This window comes from Coregonus clupeaformis, chromosome 20, assembly GCF_020615455.1.
Source record: "Coregonus clupeaformis isolate EN_2021a chromosome 20, ASM2061545v1, whole genome shotgun sequence".
NCBI classification, from domain to species: domain Eukaryota; kingdom Metazoa; phylum Chordata; class Actinopteri; order Salmoniformes; family Salmonidae; genus Coregonus; species Coregonus clupeaformis.
Genome location: NC_059211.1, coordinates 18,098,682 through 18,123,574, shown reverse-complemented (window position 1 = coordinate 18,123,574; position 24,893 = coordinate 18,098,682). Strand labels below are relative to the sequence as shown.

At 42.5% G+C, this 24,893-nt stretch overlaps 1 protein-coding gene across 5 annotated transcripts; it reads left to right on the top strand.

Moving 5' to 3' along the window:
• The first annotated feature begins 1,777 nt into the window (after nucleotides 1-1,777).
• Nucleotides 1,778-19,189, top strand: LOC121533664 (regulator of nonsense transcripts 1-like). 5 transcript variants are annotated; one of them, XM_045205353.1, is made up of 24 exons: nucleotides 1,778-2,166; nucleotides 3,166-3,305; nucleotides 3,578-3,667; nucleotides 3,760-3,927; nucleotides 4,303-4,483; nucleotides 4,753-4,914; nucleotides 5,992-6,076; nucleotides 6,309-6,407; nucleotides 6,929-7,037; nucleotides 7,260-7,419; nucleotides 7,692-7,810; nucleotides 8,029-8,193; nucleotides 9,382-9,496; nucleotides 9,683-9,826; nucleotides 10,063-10,276; nucleotides 10,760-10,877; nucleotides 11,011-11,167; nucleotides 11,432-11,574; nucleotides 11,924-12,098; nucleotides 12,363-12,444; nucleotides 16,556-16,717; nucleotides 17,021-17,247; nucleotides 18,844-18,971; nucleotides 19,119-19,189. In XM_045205353.1, the coding sequence occupies exons 1-23, from the start codon at nucleotides 1,996-1,998 to the stop codon at nucleotides 18,961-18,963; spliced, it is 3,306 nt and encodes a 1,101-aa protein (XP_045061288.1). In that variant the 5' UTR covers nucleotides 1,778-1,995; the 3' UTR covers nucleotides 18,964-18,971; nucleotides 19,119-19,189. The 5 variants fall into 5 exon arrangements, with proteins under 5 accessions (XP_045061288.1, XP_045061286.1, XP_045061287.1 ...); XM_045205351.1 differs by having other exon boundaries at nucleotides 6,914-7,037; XM_045205352.1 differs by having other exon boundaries at nucleotides 5,992-6,079.
• Nucleotides 19,190-24,893: the final 5,704 nt, after the last annotated feature.

Genomic DNA, 24,893 nt, shown 5'->3' with positions numbered 1-24,893 from the left:
TCTACATGCTTTGTAAGTAGGAAAACCTGCAAAATCGGCAGTGTATCAAATACTTGTTCTCCCCACTGTATATTCATACTGATACTGTAAATGTGTACATCCACTGTATATCAACCATATACCCACTGTACATTTGTATATCTGCTCATTCTCTATGCTCACTTTACTTAGTTGTATATAATGTGTGTAAACTTTGTTGTCTGTATTCTGTCTCTAAATGTTGTCTATCACTAGCAGCACCATATCACCAAGTACAACTGAGTATGTGTAAATGTTCTTGGTGAATAAAGGTGATTCTGGTGGTGCTTTCATAAGGAGTTTAGCTGGATTTATGTTGTATAGGAATGTAGCTGAAACATTTTCTGTAGAGCAGACTTTTTTAATTTAAAATGAGCTACACATTGTGTTTTCATGTTTCCCCCATCTTTATCTAAACTTTTTTCAGTTAGTTTCTCTTACTTGCAAAAGCCAAATGTTGCTCTTTTACATTGATTACTTATTGTTTCTTTAGTATTTTTTCTTCATAAGAAGTTGTAGTTGTGCCTTCTTTTACTAAGGTTATTTATATCAGGGAACAGGTTGGTTCTATCTCATATTTTCAAGTCTGTGGGCCCAACTTTGATTGGTAGCTGTATGGCGATGTTTGACAGATATATGTTCAATGAACTTCATCAGATCAGTATGCTTATCCCAGCCGAGGATTTAATTTGATGAAGTGGGCAGGTAGGCAGCCAGGTGAGAATTGGACCCTGTACTTGCATTTCTATAGCACTTTCATTTTTACTTTATTGACCAAATTGTTTTGGATGTTTCAGCTTTATGAACGTCAGTGAGTTGGTTTAGTTTTGTTCTTGTCTCCCATTACGGGTTCTTCCCGTGTTGTATCTATATTTTAAAAGACATGTCATACCTCTAGTGGTACAACCACATAAAGTACAGTAGCTGATCCAGATGAATTGTATCTTCTTCCCAGAACAACTGTTGTTATACACAACTGTTTGTTGCCCAAAATGTTTTGTTTACTGGGTATTTGAGTGTTCATGGACTGTATCCATGGAGATTATTCTTTGTGTGTTGTTTACGTGTTCCTTCACACTGTCACATACTGGTAATTACCTGGTTATTACATATATGATTAAAATGTGTATGATAAAAAGCATGAGTCAACAGGGAGTTGTCATTGTGAGAGAGCTTACAAGCTAATGACTATACTCACAGAAGTGAAAGCCTTTATGTGCTTGTTGAGGTGACCAATTTCCTTTAAAATACTCTTCTGACTGGAAAGGGCTGTAGAATATTCACTAGGTTACTATTTAGAAATAAACGTCCTACATAAATCGATCCCAGTATGCCTAACATCTATACCAACCTATAAATGTTCCTCTGTCTCAATGTGTAGGCGGCCTATTGTTCTTAGATGTATATCATATTTTATTATGATATCTAGATTTATATCAAATTCCTCTGCATTTTCCCAGATTGTTATTTAGTGGTTGGTTTTGTAACAGAAAGAAACATTGTGAAAAATATGACCCTCATTAACATTTGAATAAATGAATGAGAATAATTTTGTGCCTCGAGAATAACCCACACACAATACAGACGTGTGTGTTAAATATGTTCCAATCATAATTACATTCATAGTAAACTCTTCTAGTTGATAGCTTCTGATTTTATTTGACATTAAAAGTCGATTTTTGTCACCAATATCAATCAATCCATCAATAATAGATCCATCCTGCATTTGCATTTGTGTGCTCTATGCACGTTGTGTGGCGCTAGGAAGTTCGTCACTGTTTGGTGTTGGAGTTCAGGCGCCTCTCGAGCTGTTTTCGGGTTAATTTCTGGTGTGGTTCAAATTTTGTTTAGGTTCAAATCAGACTCGAAGCAGAAGCGGTGATCACAAATATCCGCATTGATAAACATATCACCGAGGATCTTGATCATATTCATCACTTCACCGGAGTCCGTTTAGTCAGCGCAACTTGTGTCGAGATGAGTGTGGAAGCGTACGGGCCGAGTTCTCAAACGCTCACCTTCCTGGACACCGAAGAAGCGGAGCTACTTGGAGCAGATACCCAGGGCTCGGAGTACGAGTTTACCGATTTTACCCTACCTAGCCAGACACAAACTCAAGGCCACACCCAGAGTCAGCTGGACAATCAGGTTTGTATCAATTATGTGAACGGTTAGCTAGCCAAACACGCTAGCTAGGCTAACGTAGCTAACAGGTAACGCGTTAGCTTGATTGCACGCCAGCAACAATGTTGACGGTTTGCTTAGGCTAACAACAGTTAAACATTAAAGCGTTGTTAGCCAGTTAACGTACAAGCTAGCTGACGGTAGCTCGCTGGCTATCTAACTTGTTTGCTAACACACTGGAATATTGTTAACTAGCTATATGTATCAATCACTGTTCACACGTCACTGGGTTGACTATTACAAAGTTAGTTAGCTATAGCTAGCAGTATAAGCTAGCGTTAGCTAACTAACTTAGCTTATTTTCTACTACCGCATAGCCACACATTGACTTCCTCCTCTCCAAAATGAGAGGCCAAAAACATGTTGTGCTAAATGTTGTTCATGCTAAAGTTGCTCACTAACAACAACAGCACCAATGTGGGTGACGTTCTGCAGCAGTTCCAAGTCTTCATCAAGTGGTTTTACTACAAACTTAAAAATTCGTCAACAAATAAAAACTTAGCTTATCATTTACATTTACGTCATTTAGCAGAAGCTCTTATCCAGAGCGACTTACAGTTAGTGCATACATTATTCTTTTTTTTTTTTTCATACTGGCCCCCCGTGGGAATCGAACCCACTACCCTGGCGTTGCAAACGCCATGCTCTACCAACTGAGCTACCTCCCTGCCGGCCATTCCCTCCCCTACCCTGGACGACGCTGGGCCAATTGTGCGCTGCCCCATTGGTCTCCCGGTATTCGAACCAGGATCTCTAGTGGCACAGCTAGCACTGCGATGCAGTGCCTTAGACCACTGAGCCACTCGGGAGACCTTATGTTGTTTTACCTACCTTATGTATCGTTAAAGTTTTGTGTGTTCATAGTAGTGGCAAATAAAATGTTTCTAACGTTACTTAGTGCCATAGCAATACTTAAATTTTTGGCCTTGTTGTAGTCTTAATTCAACCATGCTCCATCTGTAGGTGAATGGTCCTGATGAGGGGCTTCACAATGGAGGGGTCAATGATGTTGCCAAGGCAAGCCAACTCCTCTCTGAGTTGAACTTTGAGGAGGATGAAGAGGACACCTATTACACCAAAGACCTCCCACTGCATGCCTGCAGGTAGGAGAGAGAGCCAAACACTTTATGACTAATTTGTATGATTGTCCCACAGTTTTGATTTAATTGTTAGGGGAATTTATGGCCAAACACTTGTTTATACATGCAACACCTCACTAAGCTTTAGAGTTTGTAAATAAAGTAAAATAATAACTGTTGTAATAAAAATGGATTATAACTCTGTTATTGCTTTCGGTGCTGCTGCACCCAATTATGAGTAAATACGTATGACGTAGAAGTCATAAAATGGCATGTTGCTATGTTTCTTTTTTCAGTTACTGTGGCATCCATGATCCTGCATGTGTGGTGTACTGCAACACAAGCAAGAAGTGGTTCTGCAATGGACGTGGCAATACATCTGGCAGGTATGCAACACTCCAGCATCAAATCCACAAAAAATATGTATTCATAACATGCGTGTGCAAGGAAGTTGATCGTCTCTCATGCTCTCATTCAGCCACATCGTAAACCACTTGGTGAGAGCCAAATGCAAAGAGGTGACTCTGCACAAAGACGGGCCGCTGGGCGAGACGGTGCTGGAGTGCTACAACTGTGGCTGTCGCAACGTCTTCCTCCTGGGCTTCATACCCGCCAAGGCCGACTCTGTGGTGGTGCTGCTGTGCAGGTGTGTATAATGGGCTGAAAAAGAGGGAATGATGGCCAACGCTGTGTGTGTGGTGTGATAGAGAGACTGATTGTGTGTGTTATTACCATAGATTTGACAGTATACACACATGTGTTGCCATAGAGACCGTGATGTAAACGTAAGTATCAAATCGACGCTTATTCGTCACGTACACCATTTACAGCAGATATAAACGGTGCAGCGAAGAGCTTGCAAGGAAGCATTTCGCTGCACCGTTTATATCTGCTGTATGTGACGAATAAACTTTGATTTGAGTATGTTCTATTATGGCAAGAGATCAACGCAAACTTCTGTCGAACAGACTTTCGATAACGCAAGTGTATATTGACTGTATCCAAATGTTTGTGCTCTTAGGCAGCCATGTGCCAGTCAGAGCAGCCTGAAAGACATAAACTGGGACAGCTCCCAGTGGCAGCCGTTGATTCAGGACCGCTGCTTCCTGTCCTGGCTGGTGAAGATCCCCTCAGAGCAGGAGCAGCTCCGGGCCCGCCAGATTACCGCCCAACAGATCAACAAGCTAGAGGAGCTCTGGAAGGTACTGGGCTGGCTCAACCCATCCAGGGCCAGGAAGTAGATAACGCACTGTACACGTAGCTTAACCTCAGAAATAACCATGAAACACCACAGCATCAGACTTACTGGGGGGGAAACTTTTCATTCAACAAATCAAGGCCTCTTTCGGGGCAGAAGGGCAACAAAACTAGGCAGGGACAGCCCCCACCAACACCTATCAGTAGCTGTAGGAGGAATCAGTCAGTGTTACCATATATGGTCGTGAATGAAAGCTTGAATCTCTCGTCTCAGGACAATCCCACGGCCACTCTGGAGGATCTGGAGAAGCCCGGCGTCGACGAGGAGCCTCAGCATGTGTTGCTGCGCTACGAGGATGCCTACCAGTACCAGAACATCTTTGGCCCCCTCGTCAAACTGGAGGCCGACTACGACAAAAAGCTTAAAGAGTCCCAGGTATAGCCTCCACATCCCCTTTAGATAATTAGGGCCCTATAAAATCTGCGATGCGGAGAACCCGGACGGAATCATGGAGTGCAGACATTAAAACAAATTCAACAATATTCAAAAATGTGTTGAACATATTAGGAAATCGACTAAATGAATTGAACTTATTAGAAAATGTATTCATTTGTATTAATGTATTGATTCAGTTTTTTCCTTCAACTTTCTGAAGAGGCCCCTGTCTGTGTGCGCGCGTATGTCTACCACTTTGTGTGGCCGTTAGCGATGATGCTAATGAAAACTATCTTCTGGTCGATGGAAAGGCTTTCCCAAAAACCTTCTCAATTAAATATAAATTGCAAAGTAGCCTATGCCTACCTGGCAGAATGATATCATGATTATTTGCATTAATCCAGTGGTGATTTGTTTATCAAACTCTGCAATCACGTGTACTACAGAAAAAACGCTAACCAAACAAGTCTCTTGCTGGTGCACACTTGAAATAAAGGGTATCTAAACCCAAAAATGAAACATTCGTAGATTTTTCCCAGACCTCAAAAGTGGTCTTCTGATGCAGTTTAAGCATTGTTGTGGACTTGCAACATACAATTTTGTAGTTTTATTTTATTTGAAAAAGGTGTTTTAGAAATTGAAAACCAGAAAAAATGGGGGGAAATCTGAAACATGGAAAAACAAAAGGGAGAAAATGGAATTAGTAAAAACAATTAACTGATTTTATAGGACCCTAGGTCATCCATAAACTCCCCTTTAAGTCAACATAAGGGCAGTCACACATGAGTCTATTGAGTAACTGCCTACTATAACGTACACATTCGATTTAAAAATGTTTAAATGCAGTACTTATCTGTCTTGTGTGAGGTAAAATCATAATGGTGGAAACCTTGCTGTAACCCTGCCAAATTTGTCAAATAAGTGAAAATGTTCAGGGAAGGATGCGTGTTCAAAGAAAAGGAAATTGTACTTGAAGACAGCAGGGTGGCTGAGTTTTATTTTATGTAGCTATTGACAGTATGACTAATATTTTGTCTATTTATTGTTTGCTTTGTTCTCATCTGGAACTCTTCACAGACCCAAGATAATATAACGGTCAGGTGGGACCTGGGGCTGAATAAAAAGCGGATTGCCTATTTCTCCTTGCCCAAGACGGATTCAGGTGGTAATTCTTTCAATTGACTTTTCTCTGTCTACCAGTGGTTCTGTTGTGCATAGAGAACCCTTGCATCCCTCGCATCCCATACCTGCATCCATGGTGGTGTGTTCGTTTTGTGTCGTACCGTGTGTACGGTATTGTATTTTGTCCGCCTCATTGGAACCATTAATCATATATTTTGTGATATAGTTTTGAGCAGAGTGTTTCTAACGTGTCTCTGTGGTGGTTTGCACAGACATGCGGCTGATGCAGGGAGATGAGATTTGTCTGCGCTACAAAGGAGACCTGGCCCCCCTATGGAAGGGCATCGGGCACGTCATCAAAGTCCCAGACAGTATCCTTTAACTAAAAGATCATTCTGAAGAAAAACTTTTCTTCTTCAGTGGTTGCTCATCCCTACCTTCTGACCACCTTTTCAAAGTGGTCCCTTCTTAGCAAATAGGATCCACCTCTCCATCTTTATTTTTCCATGATGGGGGTAATCAGTCTAATGATACTAGCCACGTTATTGGGTTGCAATGTTCAAAGCCTTGCAGAAAGAAATCATATTTTATTAGGAGATATTTACTTAATTTAAACCAAATTAATAAGCGTTCAATCCACCATAGCACTCCCTTAGGAGAGGCCCATCCAGTAGTTAATGCCCCTCTAGTTTGCACCCCGGCTAGTGTATCTGATATATGCTAATGTAGGGAAAATCTACAGTTTTGTAGACCTTGCTTTTCTTCCCTACTATTAGGCCCGTTCGGGGGACGTCTTTTTCTTTCTAACGTTCCACATCTTTTTCTTTCTAACGTTCCACAAGGAGGAAAGGCTATTTTGCTGTACTTATTTCCTTAGCACCCTTTGTGAAAGACTATGGAGATGAGATTGCTATAGAATTGCGCAGCAGTGTCGGAGCACCTGTGGAAATAACCCACAACTACCAGGTGGATTTCGTGTGGAAGTCCACTTCCTTTGACAGGTATGACGAGCAGATCAGAATATTTAATCACTTCTACTTTGGTTGTTGATGCTCTGGTGTTCTTAACGTGACTTCCAGAGTACTGATTCTCAGCTTAAGCAGCATTTCACATGATTTATGCCTAACATAGCTCCTGACGTATATTGAAGAATTGAGTGTATTATTATTAACCACATCACTCTTTATCGCCACTATAACCCATTGGTCTCCACTGGGTTTCAGAATGCAGAGTTCCCTGAAGACCTTTGCTGTGGACGAGACGTCTGTGTCAGGCTACATCTACCATAAGCTGCTGGGCCACGAGGTGGAGGATGTCATCATCAAGTGTCAGCTGCCCAAACGCTTCACTGCCCAGGGCCTGCCCGATCTCAACCACTCTCAGGTCTGACCCACACACACACACACACTCCCAAACACCTCACTGACCTGACCCCACCTGACCGTCTGAAACTGAACTTGTTTGCATTTTTAACCATTCGTTTTAGTAAATGAATGATTACAAAAGGTAGACATTTCCTCTTATAATGGGAAACCTTATTATAGTAATGCCGTCTTATAATCATGAAGAACTTCATTTGGCGTTAAATGTTCATTCCCTGTCTCTTTGTGCAGCGCTCATAAATGTTTTATTTATTTATTTGTGTGTTAAAATAGGTGTATGCTGTGAAGACTGTGCTGCAGAGACCCCTCAGTCTTATCCAAGGCCCCCCCGGCACTGGGAAAACTGTCACCTCTGCCACCATAGTGTACCACCTCGCCAGGCAGGGCAATGGGTAAGATGGGTAACACTCACTATGCATATGTGTCTTTTTAAAAGCATTTTCATGTGCAGTTTACATGCAAGTCGTGAAGCGGAAGCTCTTATCTAGAACGACTTACATCAAGTGTATCATACTTAACGAGCATCTGAAGCAAAGCTCATCAAAAGTGTTATAGCATCTCCACATTGGCGTAGCTTTCTGCATTCATCTGTTGTGTTTGGTTCCTGCAGACCCGTGCTGGTGTGTGCTCCCAGTAACATCGCGGTGGACCAGCTGACTGAGAAGATCCACATGTCGGGTCTGAAGGTGGTCAGGCTGTGTGCTAAGAGCAGAGAGGCCATCGACTCCCCCGTCTCCTTCCTGGCCCTGCACAACCAGATCCGCAACATGGACAGGTAGGGCATGCTGGGAAATTAAGTCCTTATTAGCACTGTCTGAAATTGAACTCTACACATAGTAGTGCATAGTAATCACTCATGTTAATGCTTGTAGCAATGTATTATCCCTGTTTGAATATAAAATAATGGCAGAAAGGGAAGGATGCATTTAAGTACTTCAACAGAACGATTGACTAAATCTGCCAGTCCTTGCCAAGTGTTACTTTTGATATAATAACTATAATTCTGTGTGTTGCTAATGGGGGCGTTCTTCTGCCCAGGCATTGCTTACTCATGCCAAATCTTACAACGCCTGGATAGGTATTTTAAGTATCTGCTACTCACATTGTTATAGCAATCTGGCAGTCGATGACACGGTCGATTACGTGTCATGTAACCATTGGTTGATGCATGCAACGACTGAGCAGGGCAATGCAACCACAGACTTAGTTTCGCATAGCCATACCTCCAAATCACATTGTTGTCACGCCTCATTTGGAGGTCTGGAGAATTGTATATAGTCCGAAATGGCTTGAATGGTCTGCTGGCTTCCTGCAGCTACATTTTATTGGATGTTCAATTTAAAGAACCTTCCCCCTCACATGTGACCGGGGCCCACACTTGTAGAGAGTTGTTGCGTATGCTAGTTTGCAACATCGCAGAAAATAGAAGAAAACCTGGAGGAAAAACTGAATTCTGTTTTGCCAGAAGTGTGCTCTGTGCACAAATCGAATCGAAGGCATTACAACTTCTCTGATTCAACACTGTACAAAAAAAAGAGACATTATGGTGTGTCTACCTACAAGCTATGGTAAAAGTTTAGTGTATCAAGTGTGGCAGTCTGATTTATTGAAAATGGAGAAATCGATGGTAATAGTAGTTTATTATCTGATGTCAATAATCAAGGACCAAGTTTGTGTCCTTAACTCAAGGAATCGCCTCCGCATACGCGGTTTGAAGTGAGATGGAGAACTGTTGCTCCTATGGCACTAATTTAGTGGGCACCTTTGGAGCTCCACCCAAACAAGGCATTTGATAGGTTTGACGAGTTGCGAGGCGTCACTGATTTACACCGGGTTTCCACCCTTTTGTAGCTACTTTCTGCCATTAACTTCACCAGGTTTTCCGATTAGGGAAGCCTGGTTCTCGACAAGGCTACTAATGACTCAACCCACTTTGCCTGCTCTGTGCTGGTGTGACCCTCAGTATGCCAGAGCTGCAGAAGCTGCAGCAGCTGAAGGATGAGACTGGGGAGCTGTCGTCTGCTGACGAGAAGCGCTACCGGGCCCTGAAGCGCACCGCTGAGCGAGAGCTTCTCATGGTGAGGACTTTTATAACACTAATACCTTTGTCGCCCAATATGTCACAGCAGTTACAACAGTGCTATGAGAACAGTATGGCAGGTCCTGTCAAGTAGAATGTTTTTTGACCTAGTGAAGATGATATGGGTTCCCCATTCCTTCAATTTCAACCTGTTTACCACTGTTCCTCTTCTGTCCCTCGGCAGAATGCGGATGTGATCTGCTGTACCTGTGTGGGGGCAGGAGACCCCCGCCTGGCCAAGATGCAGTTCCGCTCAATCCTCATTGATGAGAGCACCCAGGCCACCGAGCCAGAGTGCATGGTGCCTGTGGTCCTGGGGGCCAAGCAGGTACACACACACACCAATTTATAGTCAAGATTGGTTAAATCCCAATGATCTTTGCATGGTCGTGTTTTGAGAGAAAAATGTGTCAACAGCTCAACTAGGTCAATTGTCCGTGACCTACTCAGTCCAGACAAAAACAGTTTTTTGTCTGTTCAAAAGACTGTTCCAGACAATGTAAAAGCCCATGAGAATATTTGGTTAATTGATTGTCGTTTAATCATTAACTCCCCCCTTCACAGCTCATTCTGGTGGGAGACCACTGCCAGCTGGGCCCAGTAGTGATGTGTAAAAAGGCAGCCAAGGCGGGCCTGTCCCAGTCTCTGTTTGAGCGTCTGGTTGTGCTGGGCATCAGGCCCATTCGTCTGCAGGTGCAGTACCGTATGCACCCGGCCCTCAGCGCCTTCCCCTCCAACATCTTCTATGAGGGCTCCCTGCAGAACGGCGTCACCGCTGGTGAGTTAGACGTTTTTACCAGGCTTCTTGGTCATATTATAGCTTTTGAATTTGTCATGTGTATAAAGTGATTTAATTTCAAAATAATTCACACTTATTATTAACGATGTACTGGTGCCTAGTGCCTACTATAATTTCCCCACACAATATACAGAATTGCATCTAGAAAATGTGGAGTTTCTGTAGAAACTGTGTTTGTTCACCCCTAGAAGATCTAGAAGTAGCATTGTAGATCTCCTTTGGATTCAAGCAGTGTTTCAGAGCCCAATGTGTTTGGTGTGTTCATACACTGAGTATAAAGCATTTACTCTACTGTGGAAGTTTAATGTTAGGCCATTCTGAAATCGACTGTAACTCAAAGCATATTGATTTTGGGCACATATTTGCTGTTGAATAAAATGGCAATTTAGGTTTGTTCACTGAATTATTGAAGACCAATTCCCATACTAACCATGTTGACAATTCTCTGTTTATCCTGGGCAGCTGACCGCATCAAGAAAGGCTTTGACTTCCAGTGGCCGCAGCCAGACAAGCCCATGTTCTTCTATGTAACTCAAGGCCAGGAGGAAATCGCTAGCTCTGGAACGTCCTACCTGAACAGGTACGGCTTACAGTCCAGTCAAGGTTAATCTCAAAGTATTAACAGAATTGATTGCTATTTTGAAATGCACATAGCGTGCGTCTCTTCATTTAGTTTGATTGAAACCATTTTAAACACTGCCCTCTCTCGCCAGAACTGAGGCGGCCAATGTGGAGAAGATCACCACCAGGCTGCTGAAGGCTGGGGCCAAGCCTGACCAGATAGGCATCATCACCCCCTACGAGGGCCAGAGGTCCTACCTGGTGCAGTACATGCAGTTCAGTGGCTCCCTCCACACAAAGCTCTATCAGGTACAGCAGTATAGCTGAACTTGCACTGTCTGGGGGGGAAAACAATTCTATGTATTTTTGTTGTCGCAGTCTTCTCAAGAACATTGATTTGTGATATCGATTTGCTTTATTATTGTTCTGCAGATGGTAGCAGATTTATACAATCTTAAATGAGTATTGCGTTACTACTTATGTCGATACCTGTTGCATTTGACCAATGCCAAATGCAACAGGTCTTGATGACCAATGTTCCAACACTGTTCTATCCTCTTGTCTTGCTATCAGGAGGTTGAGATCGCCAGCGTGGATGCGTTCCAGGGCAGGGAGAAGGACTTTATCATCCTGTCGTGCGTACGAGCCAACGAGCACCAGGGCATCGGCTTCCTTAATGACCCGCGCCGTCTCAACGTGGCCCTCACCAGAGCCAAGTAAGCATCTGGACCATTAGTCTTCATTCTCACCACAGCTTCTCTGGATATACAGTTTCAAATCTGTATGGCCAAAGTCATGGAATTACATATAGAATCCCTAGAATGGACAATGGGGTCCTAGCAATAGTTATTTCATAGGATGTCTGTGGTCAAAGTCATGGTAGTTTAGAAGAATTGATGATGAATTGTGATGAGCCTCGGTGGAACAGTATAGAATGCATCATCCAAATATTGACGGGAATCACTGACGTGAATCCTTGACAAAGTAGACAAAATTGTGATTTTGAGACTGCCTTGTCCTTAGATAGATCTCTCCCACTGACGTGTGTGTAACATATGTTTTCAGGTATGGGGTGATCATTGTGGGCAACCCAAAGGCCCTGTCCAAGCAGCCTCTGTGGAACCACCTGCTCAACTACTACAAGGAGCAGAAGGTTCTGGTGGAGGGACCCCTCAACAACCTGAGAGAGAGCCTGATGCAGTTCAACAGGCCCCGCAAGCTGGTCAACGCCATCAACCCTGTGAGTTATCACACATGCATAAACACACCGCACATGTTTTCAGTGTGGGTATTGAACCCATGTAGAGTCTATTCCCCTCATAAAATTTTTAAAAAAGTAATACTTGAAACACGTTTTCCTCAGTAAAACTTTTTCCCATTAACACTTTTAACTCTGTAACACTTTTGTTGGCCAATATGTTATGACAGTTACAGCAATGTTAGAACAACAGTATAGTAGCTCCACTGGGTTTTCGAGGGTATTGAACCCATGTTTGTGTTCCAGGGAGCCCGGTTCATGAGCACTGCCATGTATGATGCCCGCGAGGCCCTCATCCCTGGGTCTGCCTACGATCGCAGCAGCACAGGTTAGTGGGAAAGTGTCTCTTTTTAATAAAGCCGTGGCTACGAATACAGAGTTTTTGCACAAGCCATCATGCAAATATAACTTGTCAGTATATAAGGGAAGTAAATGGGACTGCCCCATTAGAGCTTCTGACAGACGTTCACTATGGTGCATTACGTTTGTTGGAACCTCTAGCACGCTGACAATAAACAATGATTCATTTAAGAATGACTTTGAGTAATTAAGACACACAAATGACTCAAGTGGGAGCCCGATGGCCACGCAATGTAATTATTTATTTACAGCGAGTGCCTGTGTGACTGCCTCTCTTTGTCCCTCTCTCCTCCCTGCTGCAGCGAACAGGCACCACAGCACAGCAAGTGTTTATGCGCTGTCCGTGCTGATGCTGCAACATAATTACAGCCATTTAGTTTCTTAAACTCTGACCGAAAAGTTTTGTTAACGAAATCCCTCATTTGTTTAGGAAAAACATTCCCTATTCCATCAACCCTTGCTCTCTTTATGTGAAACATGTATGTATCGCATGCACGTGGCCAATAGGGCCTGACCTATAGCCTATCACATCAATAAATTGGTTATAACAAACTCTGAACACCGTAACATGTGACAGCAAAATTACTACGGAAGACGTGAAAAAGGGGGAATGTTTACTGGTTGCTCAGGAGGGAATGGGGAAGTAAATTGTGTGGAAGACATTTGACTTAGTTGTGGAAGCCACTGGAGATCAATAAAAATGAGGGTATAGGAGCAAGCTCTGCGTGAGTATTATGTGTGCCAAACAGGTGCTGTTAGATTACAATATTATAATTTTTCTGACCATCTGGAACATTGTAAAGAAAATGTAATAAATTATAAGTGTACCAGAGAGTCTGTTCTAATGGAAAACATTCACAATTATTCAAAGCTCCCATTTGTTATTTCATTTTAAAACAAAAATGCTTTATTGCATTTCAAAGCATGAATGACTCATGCTGTGTGATGACATGAACAAACAAATGATTGATTGATTGATTTTAGGGCTGAACCCATTTAGTCGACTGGTCGATTGCTTGGTCAACAGGCTGTTGGTCGACCGAGATTTCTTTAGTCGAGCAGTAGCAAAATATCTATCTATCTACAGTGCCTTTGGAAAGTATTCAGACCCCTTGACATTTTCCACATTTTGTTACAGCATTATTCTAAAATTGATTAAATAAATAAAAATCCCCAGCAATCTACACACAATACTCCATAATGATCAAGCGAAAACACGTTTTTATACATTTTAGCTAATTGCAAAAAAATGGAAATACCTTATTTACATAAGTATTCAGACCCATTGCTATGGGACTCTAAATTGAGCTCAGGTGCATCTTGTTTCCATAACTTGATTGGAGTCCACCTGTGGTAAATTCAATTGATTGGACATAATTTGGAAAGGTACACACCTGTCTATACAAGGTCCCACTGTTGACAGTGCGTGATTACAGCTATCTTTCTGCGTAAGTCTCTAAGAACTTTCCACACCTGGATTGTGCAACATTTGCCTATTATTATTTTCAGAATTCTTCAAGCTCTGTCAAATTGGTTGTTGATCATTGCTAGACAACCATTTTCAGGTCTTGCCATAGATTTGTAAGTAGATTTAAGTCAAAACTGTAACTCAGCCACTCAGGAACATTCACTGTCTTCTTGTTAAGCAACTCCAGTGTAGATTTGGCCATGTGTTTTAGGTTATTGCCCCGCTGAAAGGTGAATTAATATCCCAGTGTCTGGTGGAAAGCAGACTGAACCAGGTTTTCCTCTAGGATTTTGCTTGTGCTTAGCTCTATTCCATTAATTTTTTTATCCTGAAAAACTCACCAGTCCTTAACGATTACAAGCATACCCATAACATAATGCAGCCACCACAATGCTTGAAAATATGGAGAGGGGTGCTCCGTAATGTATTGGATTTGCCCCAAACAACACTTTGTATTCAAGACAAAAATAGTGAATTGCTTTGCCAAATTTTTTGCAGTTTCACTTCAGTGCCTTGTTGCAAACAGGATGCATGTTTTGGAAAAAATGTATTCTGTAAAGGCTTCCTTCTTTTCCCTCTGTCAATTAGGTAAGTATTGTGGAGTAACTACAATGTTGTTGATCCATCCTTAGTTTTCTCCTATCACAGCCATTAAACTCTGTAACTGTTTTAAAGTCACGATTGGCCTCATGGTGAAATCCCTGAGCGGTTTCCTTCCTCTCTGGCAACTGAGTTAGGAAGTACACCTGTATCTTTTTAGTGACTGGGTGTATTGATACACCATCCAAAGTGCAATTAATAACTTCACTATGCTCAAAGGGATATTCATTGTCTGCTTTTTTTTACCCATCTACCAATAGGTGCCCTTCTTTGCAAGGTATTGGAAAACCTCCCTGGTCTTTGTGGTTGAATCTTTGTTTGAAATTCACTGCTCGACTGAGGGACCTTACGGATAATTGTATGTGTGGGGTACAGAGATGAGGTAGTCATAAAAAATCAATGTTAGACACTATTATTGGACAGAGTGAGTCAATGCAACTTACACTGAACAAAAATATAAACAAAGTGTTGGTCCCATGTTTCATGAGCTGAAATAAAAGATCCACAAAAAGATCAAAATGCACAAAAAGCTTGTTTCTCTCAAATGTTGTGCACAAATTTGTTTACATCCCTGTTAATGAACAGTTCTCTTTACCAAGATAATCCATCCACCTGACAGGTGTGGCATATTAAGAAGCTGATTAAACAGCATGATCATTACACAGGTAATTGCACCTTGCGCTGGGGACAATAAAAGGCCACTCTACAATGTGCAGTTTTGTCACACAACTCAATGCCACAGATGTCTCAAGTTTTGAGGGAGCGTGCAATTGGCATGCTGACTGCAGGAATGTCCACCAGAGCTCTTGCCAGATAATTGAATGTTAATTTCTCTACTGTCGTTTTAGAGAATTTGGCAGTACGTCCAACTGGCCTCACAACCGCAAACCACGTGTATGGCGTTGTGTGGGCGAGCGGATTACTGATGTCAACATTGTGAACAGAGTGCCCCATGGTGGGGTTATGGTATGGGCAGGCTTAAGCTATGGACAACGAGCACAATTGCAGTTTATCGATGGCAATTTGAATGCACAGAGATACCGTGACGAGATCCTGAGGCCCATAGTCGTGCCATTCATCGGCTGCCATCACCTCATGTTTCAGCATGATAATGCACGGCCCCATGTCGCAAGGATCTCTACGCAATTCCTGGAAGCTGAAAATGTCCCAGTTTTTCCATGGCCTGCATACTCACCAGACATGTCACCCATTTGAGCATGTTTGGGATGCTCTGGATCGACGTGTACGACGGCATGTTCCAGTTCCCACCCATATCCAGCAACTTCGCACAGCTATTGAGGAGGAGTGGGACAACATTCCACAGGCCACAATCAACAGCCTAATCAACTCTATGCGAAGGAGATGTCGTGCTGCATGAGACAAATGGTGGTCACACCAGATACTGACTGGTTTTCTGATCCACGCCCCTACCTTTTTTAAAAAGGTGTCTGTGACCAACAGATGCATATCTGTATTCCCAGTCATGTCAAATCCATAGATTAGGGCCTAATGGATCCCTTCAATTGACTAATTTCTTTATATGAACTGTAACGCAGTAAAATCTTTGAAATTGTTGCATGTTGCGTTTATTTTTGTTCAGTATATTGTGACGTGTTAAGCACATTTTTACTCCTGAACTTATTTAGACTTGTCATAAAAGGGGTTGAATACTTATTGACTCAAGACATTTCAGCTTTATTTTTTATTAATGTATAAAAATATATATATATATATATCTACTTTGACATCATGGGGTATTGTGTGTAGGCCAGTGACGACAATGTAAATGTAATCCATTTTAAATTCAGGCTGTAACACCACAAAGTGGAAAAAGTCAAGAGGTGTGAATACTTTCTGAAGGCACTGTAGCCTAATATCTTGCTAGAACTGTAAGGTGGCACCAGAATTGATTGCATTGCTAAATGGAACAAACGCATTCTACAGCAATCGGACCGCTCACACATGCATGACTACTGTGACATGTTTTCTGTCTGTGTGTTTCTTTCTACAGGGCGTCCATCCAACATGTATTTCCAAACCCACGATCAGATCGGCATGATTGGGGCTGGGCCAGCCCACATGGCGGCCATGAACATGCCTATTCCCTTCAACTTAGTGATGCCCCCCATGCCTCCGCCAGGCTACCTAGCCCAGGCCAACGGCCCTGCTGCAGGTGAGCAGGAAGCGAAACAATCACTATTCATTAGTTGTTCATATATTGACTGGTGGAATATGTATTTGGCCCTGTGAAGTTGGCCTGAACCAGAAGTCATAACTTTCCAAGTCTCCGGGGTCCAAGCATAACACTGTGTTGCTCACCAGAGTATTCCTCATGTGGTACTTTTGTGGTGATAGTATGTTATGGGGGTTTGGAGATGTCCTCGTACCCCTACTATTTATCCTCTGTAATGCATGTTCATTGTTTGTTACTGTGTTTGATAAGTGAGCGGGAACTTACTCCCTCTGTGCCACCCAGGTCGTGGTGGGGCACTGAAGGGCAAAGCGGGGCGTGGCGGGCGCCAGAGGACCCGCGGCATGGGGAACCACGGTAGCAGCGGGCAGGCCAACGGGCCCAACAGCCAGGCCAGCCAGGACGTGTCTTCCCAGCCCTTCTCCCAGGGGCCACTCACCCAGGGCTACATCACCATGAGCCAGCCCTCCCAGATGAGCCAGCCTGGCCTCTCCCAGCCTGAACTTTCCCAGGTAACAAGACCGGCCTAAACTCCACTCACCACTACCTAATACCAAATCAGACTTTGGCCTCGTACTCCTATGCCCAATCCCAAATCGTACCCTACCCTTTATGTGATTGTGGAGATCTGAGAGGATTAGATGGGTATTAGTAAAAATGATAACAGCTTCAGCTTGCCCATTGGCTAGATGTGGTCCTCTGTAGCTCAATTGGTAGAGCATGGCGCTTGTAACGCCAGGGTAGTGGGTTGGATCCCCGGGACCACCCATACGTAAAAGTGTATGCACACATGACTGTAAGTCGCTTTGGATAAAAGCGTCTGCTAAATGGCATATTATATTATTAAATTATGTAATGTTTTTGCCATATTACTTGCAAGAAGCAGTATGGTAATAATAACGTAAGCAATATGGTAATAATGCCACCTCTAATTTGCTGGGTGGAGGTTCATATTGCTGACATCTGATACTCTCAGGGAAATGTGTTGGAAGCAATGTTCCCTCTAAGCAGCTCCCCTGGGACTGCGCAGAAGAAATACAGTATCAGCCCACGGAGAGAAGCACGAGATTGAACTTCACTCAACTTTCTAGAGTTTTCCCTGTTAGTTAACACTATCAACGTTTCCCTTTACTGTGGCAATTGTGATCGAATCAACTAAATATTAGCCACATTCAATGCAACATACCGAAACAAAAAGAACTATGCAAGACTTAGTATGCAAAACTAACTATGCAAGAGATTTTGTTGTAGCGTGCGGCATAACCAATCAGAGCTTCAGTATGCCTATATGCAAATAGACCGTTGCCATATATGGATCTGTGCCATTTACTTTGAACTGGACTGTTTACAGCATGAGCGGTCGTGAGTAGATGCGCTTGTTTTGAGATCAAAGTGAGAGCTGCATGTAGCCACGTGTGCACATTTAGTTAATATCCTTTGCTAGTTAGTGAGTTATTATCCCAGTTATAGATCATTTGTAATCAGCAATAGGGGAGTGATTGCTTCCTACAAGAGCACAAAACGTGTACATTTCTAGACATCTTTGAAAAGCAAGTCAGGTAAAGAGCTTTTTTGGCATAAAGGGGCAGTGTTGTATTTTGAGACAGGCTTGAATAAGCTAAGTAGCCAATTTGTCTGATTCTCTGTAAAAAAAAATATTACAAAAATGGTATGGGAATAATAATGCATCAAACAACATTTTCAGTCGCCTCTTTTTCTGAAGGACAAGTGGATAAACTGGTTAAGGTCAAGCCCTGCATGTTCTTTTCAAAAGTCTCATGGAATGTAGGCCTACATTGAACACCACACATTGGCTTCTACTGAATGATAGAACAGCTATTTCCATGTTAAAATGTTATGGGATGCATTTTCGCCATTGTTTTTGATGGCAGGCCTACATTATGATCAAATAGCCACAGTAGCCTACTTGTTACACTGTTAAAACTAACCTAAACTGGGTACAGCCTCAGTGTTCACAGTAAACGCACGCTGGAAGTTTGCGCTCAGCAGACCTGAAATTTGCTCAGTGCTGAAAATATTAGAGGGAACATTGGTTGGAAGAATGATGTTTTGGATGTAATTGGGTGTTTCTCCTTCTATTTTAACAGGACAGTTATTTAGGCGACGAGTTCAAGTCCCAGATCGACGTGGCTCTGTCGCAGGATTCGACTTACCAGGGTGAACGTGCATACCAACATGGTGGGGTGACTGGACTGTCACAGTACTAGAGTGTAAGGTAACTCTTCCCTCTATTCCCATTCCCACGGTACTAGAGTAATCAAGAACTGTTATTGATTTGACCTCCACTGTACAGACGAGTGTGCTTCCAAAAATCGTGTTTGTGGAAGCCATTTTGAATATCCTTATTGTTTCCTTTTCTCAGGTTGTTGGAAGAGGAGCTAGGCTTGAGTTGAGCTTAGTTCATCAGCATTTTAATCTGGGTAATAATAAAAACAAAAAATGGAGACCTGTTTTCCTCTGCTACAACTGAAGCACCACCGTGTGAAATCAACGGGAGAGAGAAACCAACCAATCGCGAGAGAGAAGGAAAGAAACTGATCGAAAGAACGGACGGCCAGGAAGACGGAACAAGTAGGAGTGAGGGACCACTGCCGGCACATGGGAACGAGAGCGAGAGGAAGGCGGTGGCCGGCGGTCGAGATGTCGTGAGGAAGACGAAACGAGGAACAACTCCCTCCACAACACTTTTCCCACCTCCCCTCCCAGCCTCACGCCTCTGTCTGAGGGAATGACCAGTTGTCAAGAGGACCTCGCTCTTTGAGCGGCGAACAGAGAAGGACATGTTCTCAAGCAACTTGGCTGGGGGAGCACATTCTGCTAACTCTCGAAAGCGGATAACAAGAAAGGGGGGGGGGGGTGCGGAACACTTCAAGCAGGCAACATAGGAAATCCTCACCTCAAAGTTGATCGGTTGTCAAACCCGTTTGATACCCAGACTCATTTGATTGGATTGATGTGGAGGACGAGTGGCGGTGTTGATCTCAACTCTTAGACCTGAAATCTCATCAAATGACTGCAAGAGGAACAGTCTCCAAGAGGAACAGTGTCGTCGTTCAACTTTGAGTTGAAAAGTTTTCTCCGCTAAAGTCTGATATTAAAGAACTTTGAATTGAAATGCCTTTGATGGCATTGGAACCATTGGCTTTTTCAACAGGTCTTTTCAGAAACATGTGGTTAACTACAAGTCTGGTGGAGTTGAGTGGTATGGGGATATCAGAGGAAAGTTTCTGAAGTGGTGAGCTCTGGATCCAAGAGATCTGTAATCATGAGACTATTTGTTTTTGAAGTACCTTTCATATTGCAGAGCACAAAAGGCAAAAAAATATTTGATTGAAAACTGACCAGCATTGAAGAATACGAACTCAATATTATTTGAAGTTGCAGCAAAGGCTTTTTTGATATTTTGAAAGGGGGGGGGTGACAGATGATGTTACCCCCTGTGCTGTTGGGCGGATAATTTTCTGTGTTTTAAACGTTTTTTATGCTTAGATTGGCAGCGGCTTTGAAGTAATGCTTTACTTGGAGGAATTCCTTGTGGATGTAAGATCCGTCTGCATGAAACAAATTTCCATAAAAAGTGAACACTGAGCTATTAATGGAAACTGATTTCCACTATAGTCCACACACTTTTGTGTCACTATTGAAGTTGCAAGAGGCAGGTGGCTAGGTGTGAAATACAAAAGTATGTGGACACCCCTTCAAATTAGTGGATTCTGCTATTTCAGCTACACCTGTTGCTGACAGGTGTGTAAAATTGAGCACACAGCCATGCAATCGCCATAGACAAACATTGGCAGTAGATTGGCCCGTACTGAGGAGCTCAGTGACGTTCAACGTGCCACTTTTCCAACGAGTCAGTTCGTCAAATTTCTGCCCTTCTAGAGCTGCCCAGGTCAACTGTAAGTGCTGTTATTGTGAAGTGGAAACGTCTAGGAGCAACAACGGCTCAGCCGCGAAGTGGTAGGCCAACAAGCTCACAGATTGGGACTGTAGCACGTAAAAATCGTCTGTCCTCAGTTGCAACACTCACTACAGAGTTCCAAACTGCCTCTGTAAGCAACGTCAGCACAATAACTGTTCATCAGGAGCTTCATGAAATGTGTTTCCTTGGCCGAGCAGCTGCAAACAAGCCTAAGATCCCCATGCACAATGCCAAGCGTCGGCTGGAGTGGTGTAAAGCTCGCCGCCATTGGACTCGAGCAATGGAACCGCGTTCTCTGGAGTGATGAATCACGCTTCATCATCTGGCAGTCCGACGGACGAATCTGGGTTTGGTGGATGCCAGGAGAACGCTACCTGCCCGAATGCATAGTGCCAACTGTAAAGTTTGGTGGAGGAGGAATAATTGTCTGGGGCTGTTTTTCATGGTTCGGGCTAGACCCCTTAGTTCCAGTGAAGGGAAATCTTAATGCTACAGCATACAATTACATTCTAGACGATTCTGTGCTTCCAACTTTGTGGCAACAGTTTGGGGAAGGCCCTTTCCTGTTTCAGCATGCCAATGCCCCCATGCACAAAGCGAGGTCCATACAGAAATGGTTTGTCGAGATGTGTGGAAGTACTTGACTGGCCTGCATAGAACCCTGACCTCAACCCCATCGAACACCTTTGGGATGAATTGGAACGCCGACTGCGAGCCAGGCCTAATTGCCCAACCTCACTAATGCTCTTGTGGCTGAATGGAAGCAAGTCCCTGCAGCAATGTTCCAACATCTAGTGCTGTTTTAGCAGCAAAGGGGGACCTACTCCATATTATTGGCCATGATTTTGGAATGAGATGTTCGACGTGCAGGTGTCCACATACTTTCGGTCATGTAGTGTAACAGGTAAGGAATAGACAAGGATGGTGGCTGGAAGAAGGATAAGGCTTGTGAACTTGAAGATACTAAATAACCAGATTTGGAGGATGTATGTAGAGTCAATTGGCGTTCAAATTTGAATGTGATTTTTCCCCTGTGAAATGTAGTCGTGCATAAAGAATGTTAGCTGCATGACTAGAATTAAGTTGTCAAATCCAAAGTATTTGAAACCATTTCACACCAGTTACACACAATCAGTAAAATTACCACTGATACTGATTATCATACAAGGTGACAGTGATTTCTCACATGAAAATAATTAATGCATCCGAATCAGTAGCCATAACTTCCTTTTGGTTATTTGCAGGTATATAGCTGCACAAACAGGAATGAAGGTGACAGCAACCTAAGCCAGCATGTACCAATTTACTAGAAAGAATCACTGAATGTGGCCAGTTGTCGTGACGTTGAAACCACAGAGCAATAACTTGACCCAGAGTCAACATGTTGTTACTGAATGTACGAACTGGTGCAAGCCACCTTCCTTCTCTTAGGAGTGCCACTAAACCAGGCTGGTAGAATGGCTTTCCTTTTGTAACTATTATTTTATGTGTTTTTAATTTTTGGCTTCCCCGATGTTCGCCCATCGGTTTGCTCCAGATTCCTATGGCTCACAAACCCTCCATTCTTACCCCTCTGTGAATTGTAATCTATCATCCCCCCCAGTATTTCCTTTTTTGCATGATTTGCTTGTGCCATTTTTTAGAGGGGCGGGATTATAAACAGCAAAGTTTGACTTAAACCACACTATTTGGTTTAATTTGTTATCTGATGACAAAGGGGGATTAAATAATGGTTCTTTTATTTTTTCCAAGTTTTAAATCAATAAACTGTTCATGGGACTTTTGTATTGAGGAATCCTTGTCTATTTAATAATATAATAATAATATGCCATTTAGCAGACGCTTTTATCCAAAGCGACTTACAGTCATGTTTTACGTATGGGTGGTCCCGGGGATCGAACCCACTACCCTGGTGTTACCAGCGCCATGCTCTACCAATTGAGCTACAGAGGACCACATATTTGAGGAGTCCTCCTCTTCTATCAGTTTTTAGGAATGTTATTTGGATGCTTAGAGCACCAAATTGAAAATGTATTCATTTTAGCTCACCACCTGCTTTGTCCTCTGATGTCCATTCATTTTTGTTTCTTTGTTGTTACTTGACTTTTAATGTGTCAATCCAAAACACATTGTTTGACAATCTTGCTGTCAAATAGCTAGTCGTGGTTGAAACGTGCTTAGAAATTGTCTTCTTTGATCAACATTATGCATTTTTCCAGGTTGATTATGTTACTGTATTTCACATCAAGAATTCCAGCAGGGAATATAGCGTTGCTCCTTATACTTTTTACAAAGATGGTGACAAATTATACTTACGTTGAAATTAAATTCAGCAATCCTGCTATCAAAGCTTGCCATCTGTTACATGGCCAGCACTGCTAACTAGAAACATATTAAAATTATATTATCAAACTATACTGCAGAAATGGATAAGAACTGACATTTTTTAGGACATTTCAGTACGGTAATGTATGCCTTCCTCTTTCCCAGCATTTGGATTCTCACTATGGAAAACTGCACTGAATTTGCAGGAATTAGTGTTTTAGATGCAGTGAAGATTAATCAAGACATTTCACCTTATGATTCCTTTCTTGTGAAACTGAAACAAAGGTTGCTTATATGTCAAAGGCTTTGAGCAATGAGAAAGTGATTTTGCCAGTTATTTGGACATTTACAGATTATGAAACATGTTGCACCTGAACTCTGCACAATAATGGGCAACTGGTCTTGTTATATATATATACACACACAATTCGTTAATGTACACTACCAGTCAAAAGTGTTAGAACACCTACTCATTCAAAGGTTTGTTTATTTTTACTATTTTCTATGTTGTAGAATAATAGTGAAGACATCAAAACTATGAAATAACACATATGGAATCATGTGGTAACCAAAGTGTTAAACAAATCAAAACATTTTATATTTGAGATTCTTCAAATAGCCACCCTTTGCCTTGATGACAGCTTTGCACACTCTTGGCATTCTCTCAACCAGCTTAACCTGGAATGCTTTTCCAACAGTCTTGAAGGAGTTCCCACATATGCTGAGCACTTGTTGGCTGCTTTTCCTTCACTCTGCGGTCCGACTCATCCCAAACCATCTCAATCGGGTTGAGGTCGGGGGATTGTGGAGGCCATGTCATCTGATGCAGCACTCCATCACTCTCCTTCTTGGTAAAATAGCCCTTACACAGCCTGCAGGTGTGTTGGGTCATTGTCCTGTTGAAAAACTAATGATAGTCCAACTAAGCCCCAACCAGATGGGATGGCGTATCGCTGTAGAATGCTGTGGTAGCCAAGCTGGTTAAGTGTGCCTTGAATTCTAATTAAATCACAGACAGTGTCACCAGCAAAGCACCCCCACACCACCTCCTCCATGCTTTACGGTGGGAAATACACATGCAGAGATCATCCGTTCACCCACACCACGTCTCACAAATGGTTTTTACGACTGCGCTTGAAGAAACTTTCAAAGTTCTTGAAATGTTCCGTATTGACTGACCTTCATGTCTTAAAGTAATGATGGACTTGTTTCTCTTTGCTTATTTGAGCTGTTCTTGCCATAATATGTATCTTCTGTATCCCCCCCTACCTTGTCACAACATAACTGATTGGCTCAAACACATTAAGAAGGAAAGAAATTCCACAAATTAACAAGGCACACCTGTTAATTGAAATGAATTCCAGGTGACTACCACATGAAGCTGGTTGAGAGAATGCCAAGAGTGTGCAAAGCTGTCATCAAGGCAAAGGGTGGCTATTTGAAGAATCTGAAATATAAAATATAATAATTTGTTTAACACTTTTTTGGTTACTACATGATTCCATATGTGTTATTTCATAGTTTTGATGTCTTCACTATTATTCTACAATGTAGAAAATAAAAAATTTTTAGAAAACACCTACTCATTCAAGGGTTTCTAAAACTTTTGACCGGTAGTGTACAGTGTTGCATTATGTGTTTTTGCTTCATCAGTTTCTTTTTCTGCATCCCATGTTGCTTCTTCTGAATGGTTTCATGTATCCTCTCCTTGAAAAACGTATTCTCACCCCTTATCTTATCCAGTTCAGCCTTTCTTTTCGCCTCCAAGTCAGGATCCTGTGACAGGATAGTAGTTGGAATGTCAGGACAAAATCGGCTAAAAGCCTTATCACAGCAAGACCTTTAACTCTGACCATGGTGTTGTGGCTCATGGTGAGTGTATACTTACTT

Excerpts from the sequence above, each read along its gene's own strand:
- LOC121533664 (XM_045205350.1), top strand. The coding sequence starts at position 1,996 with ATGAGTGTGGAAGCGTACGGGCCGAGTTCTCAAACGCTCACCTTCCTG. Across the intron at positions 7,038-7,259 it reads AAGTCCACTTCCTTTGACAG|AATGCAGAGTTCCCTGAAGA; the intron begins GTATGACGAGCA and ends ACTGGGTTTCAG. Across the intron at positions 12,099-12,362 it reads TGGTCAACGCCATCAACCCT|GGAGCCCGGTTCATGAGCAC; the intron begins GTGAGTTATCAC and ends TTTGTGTTCCAG.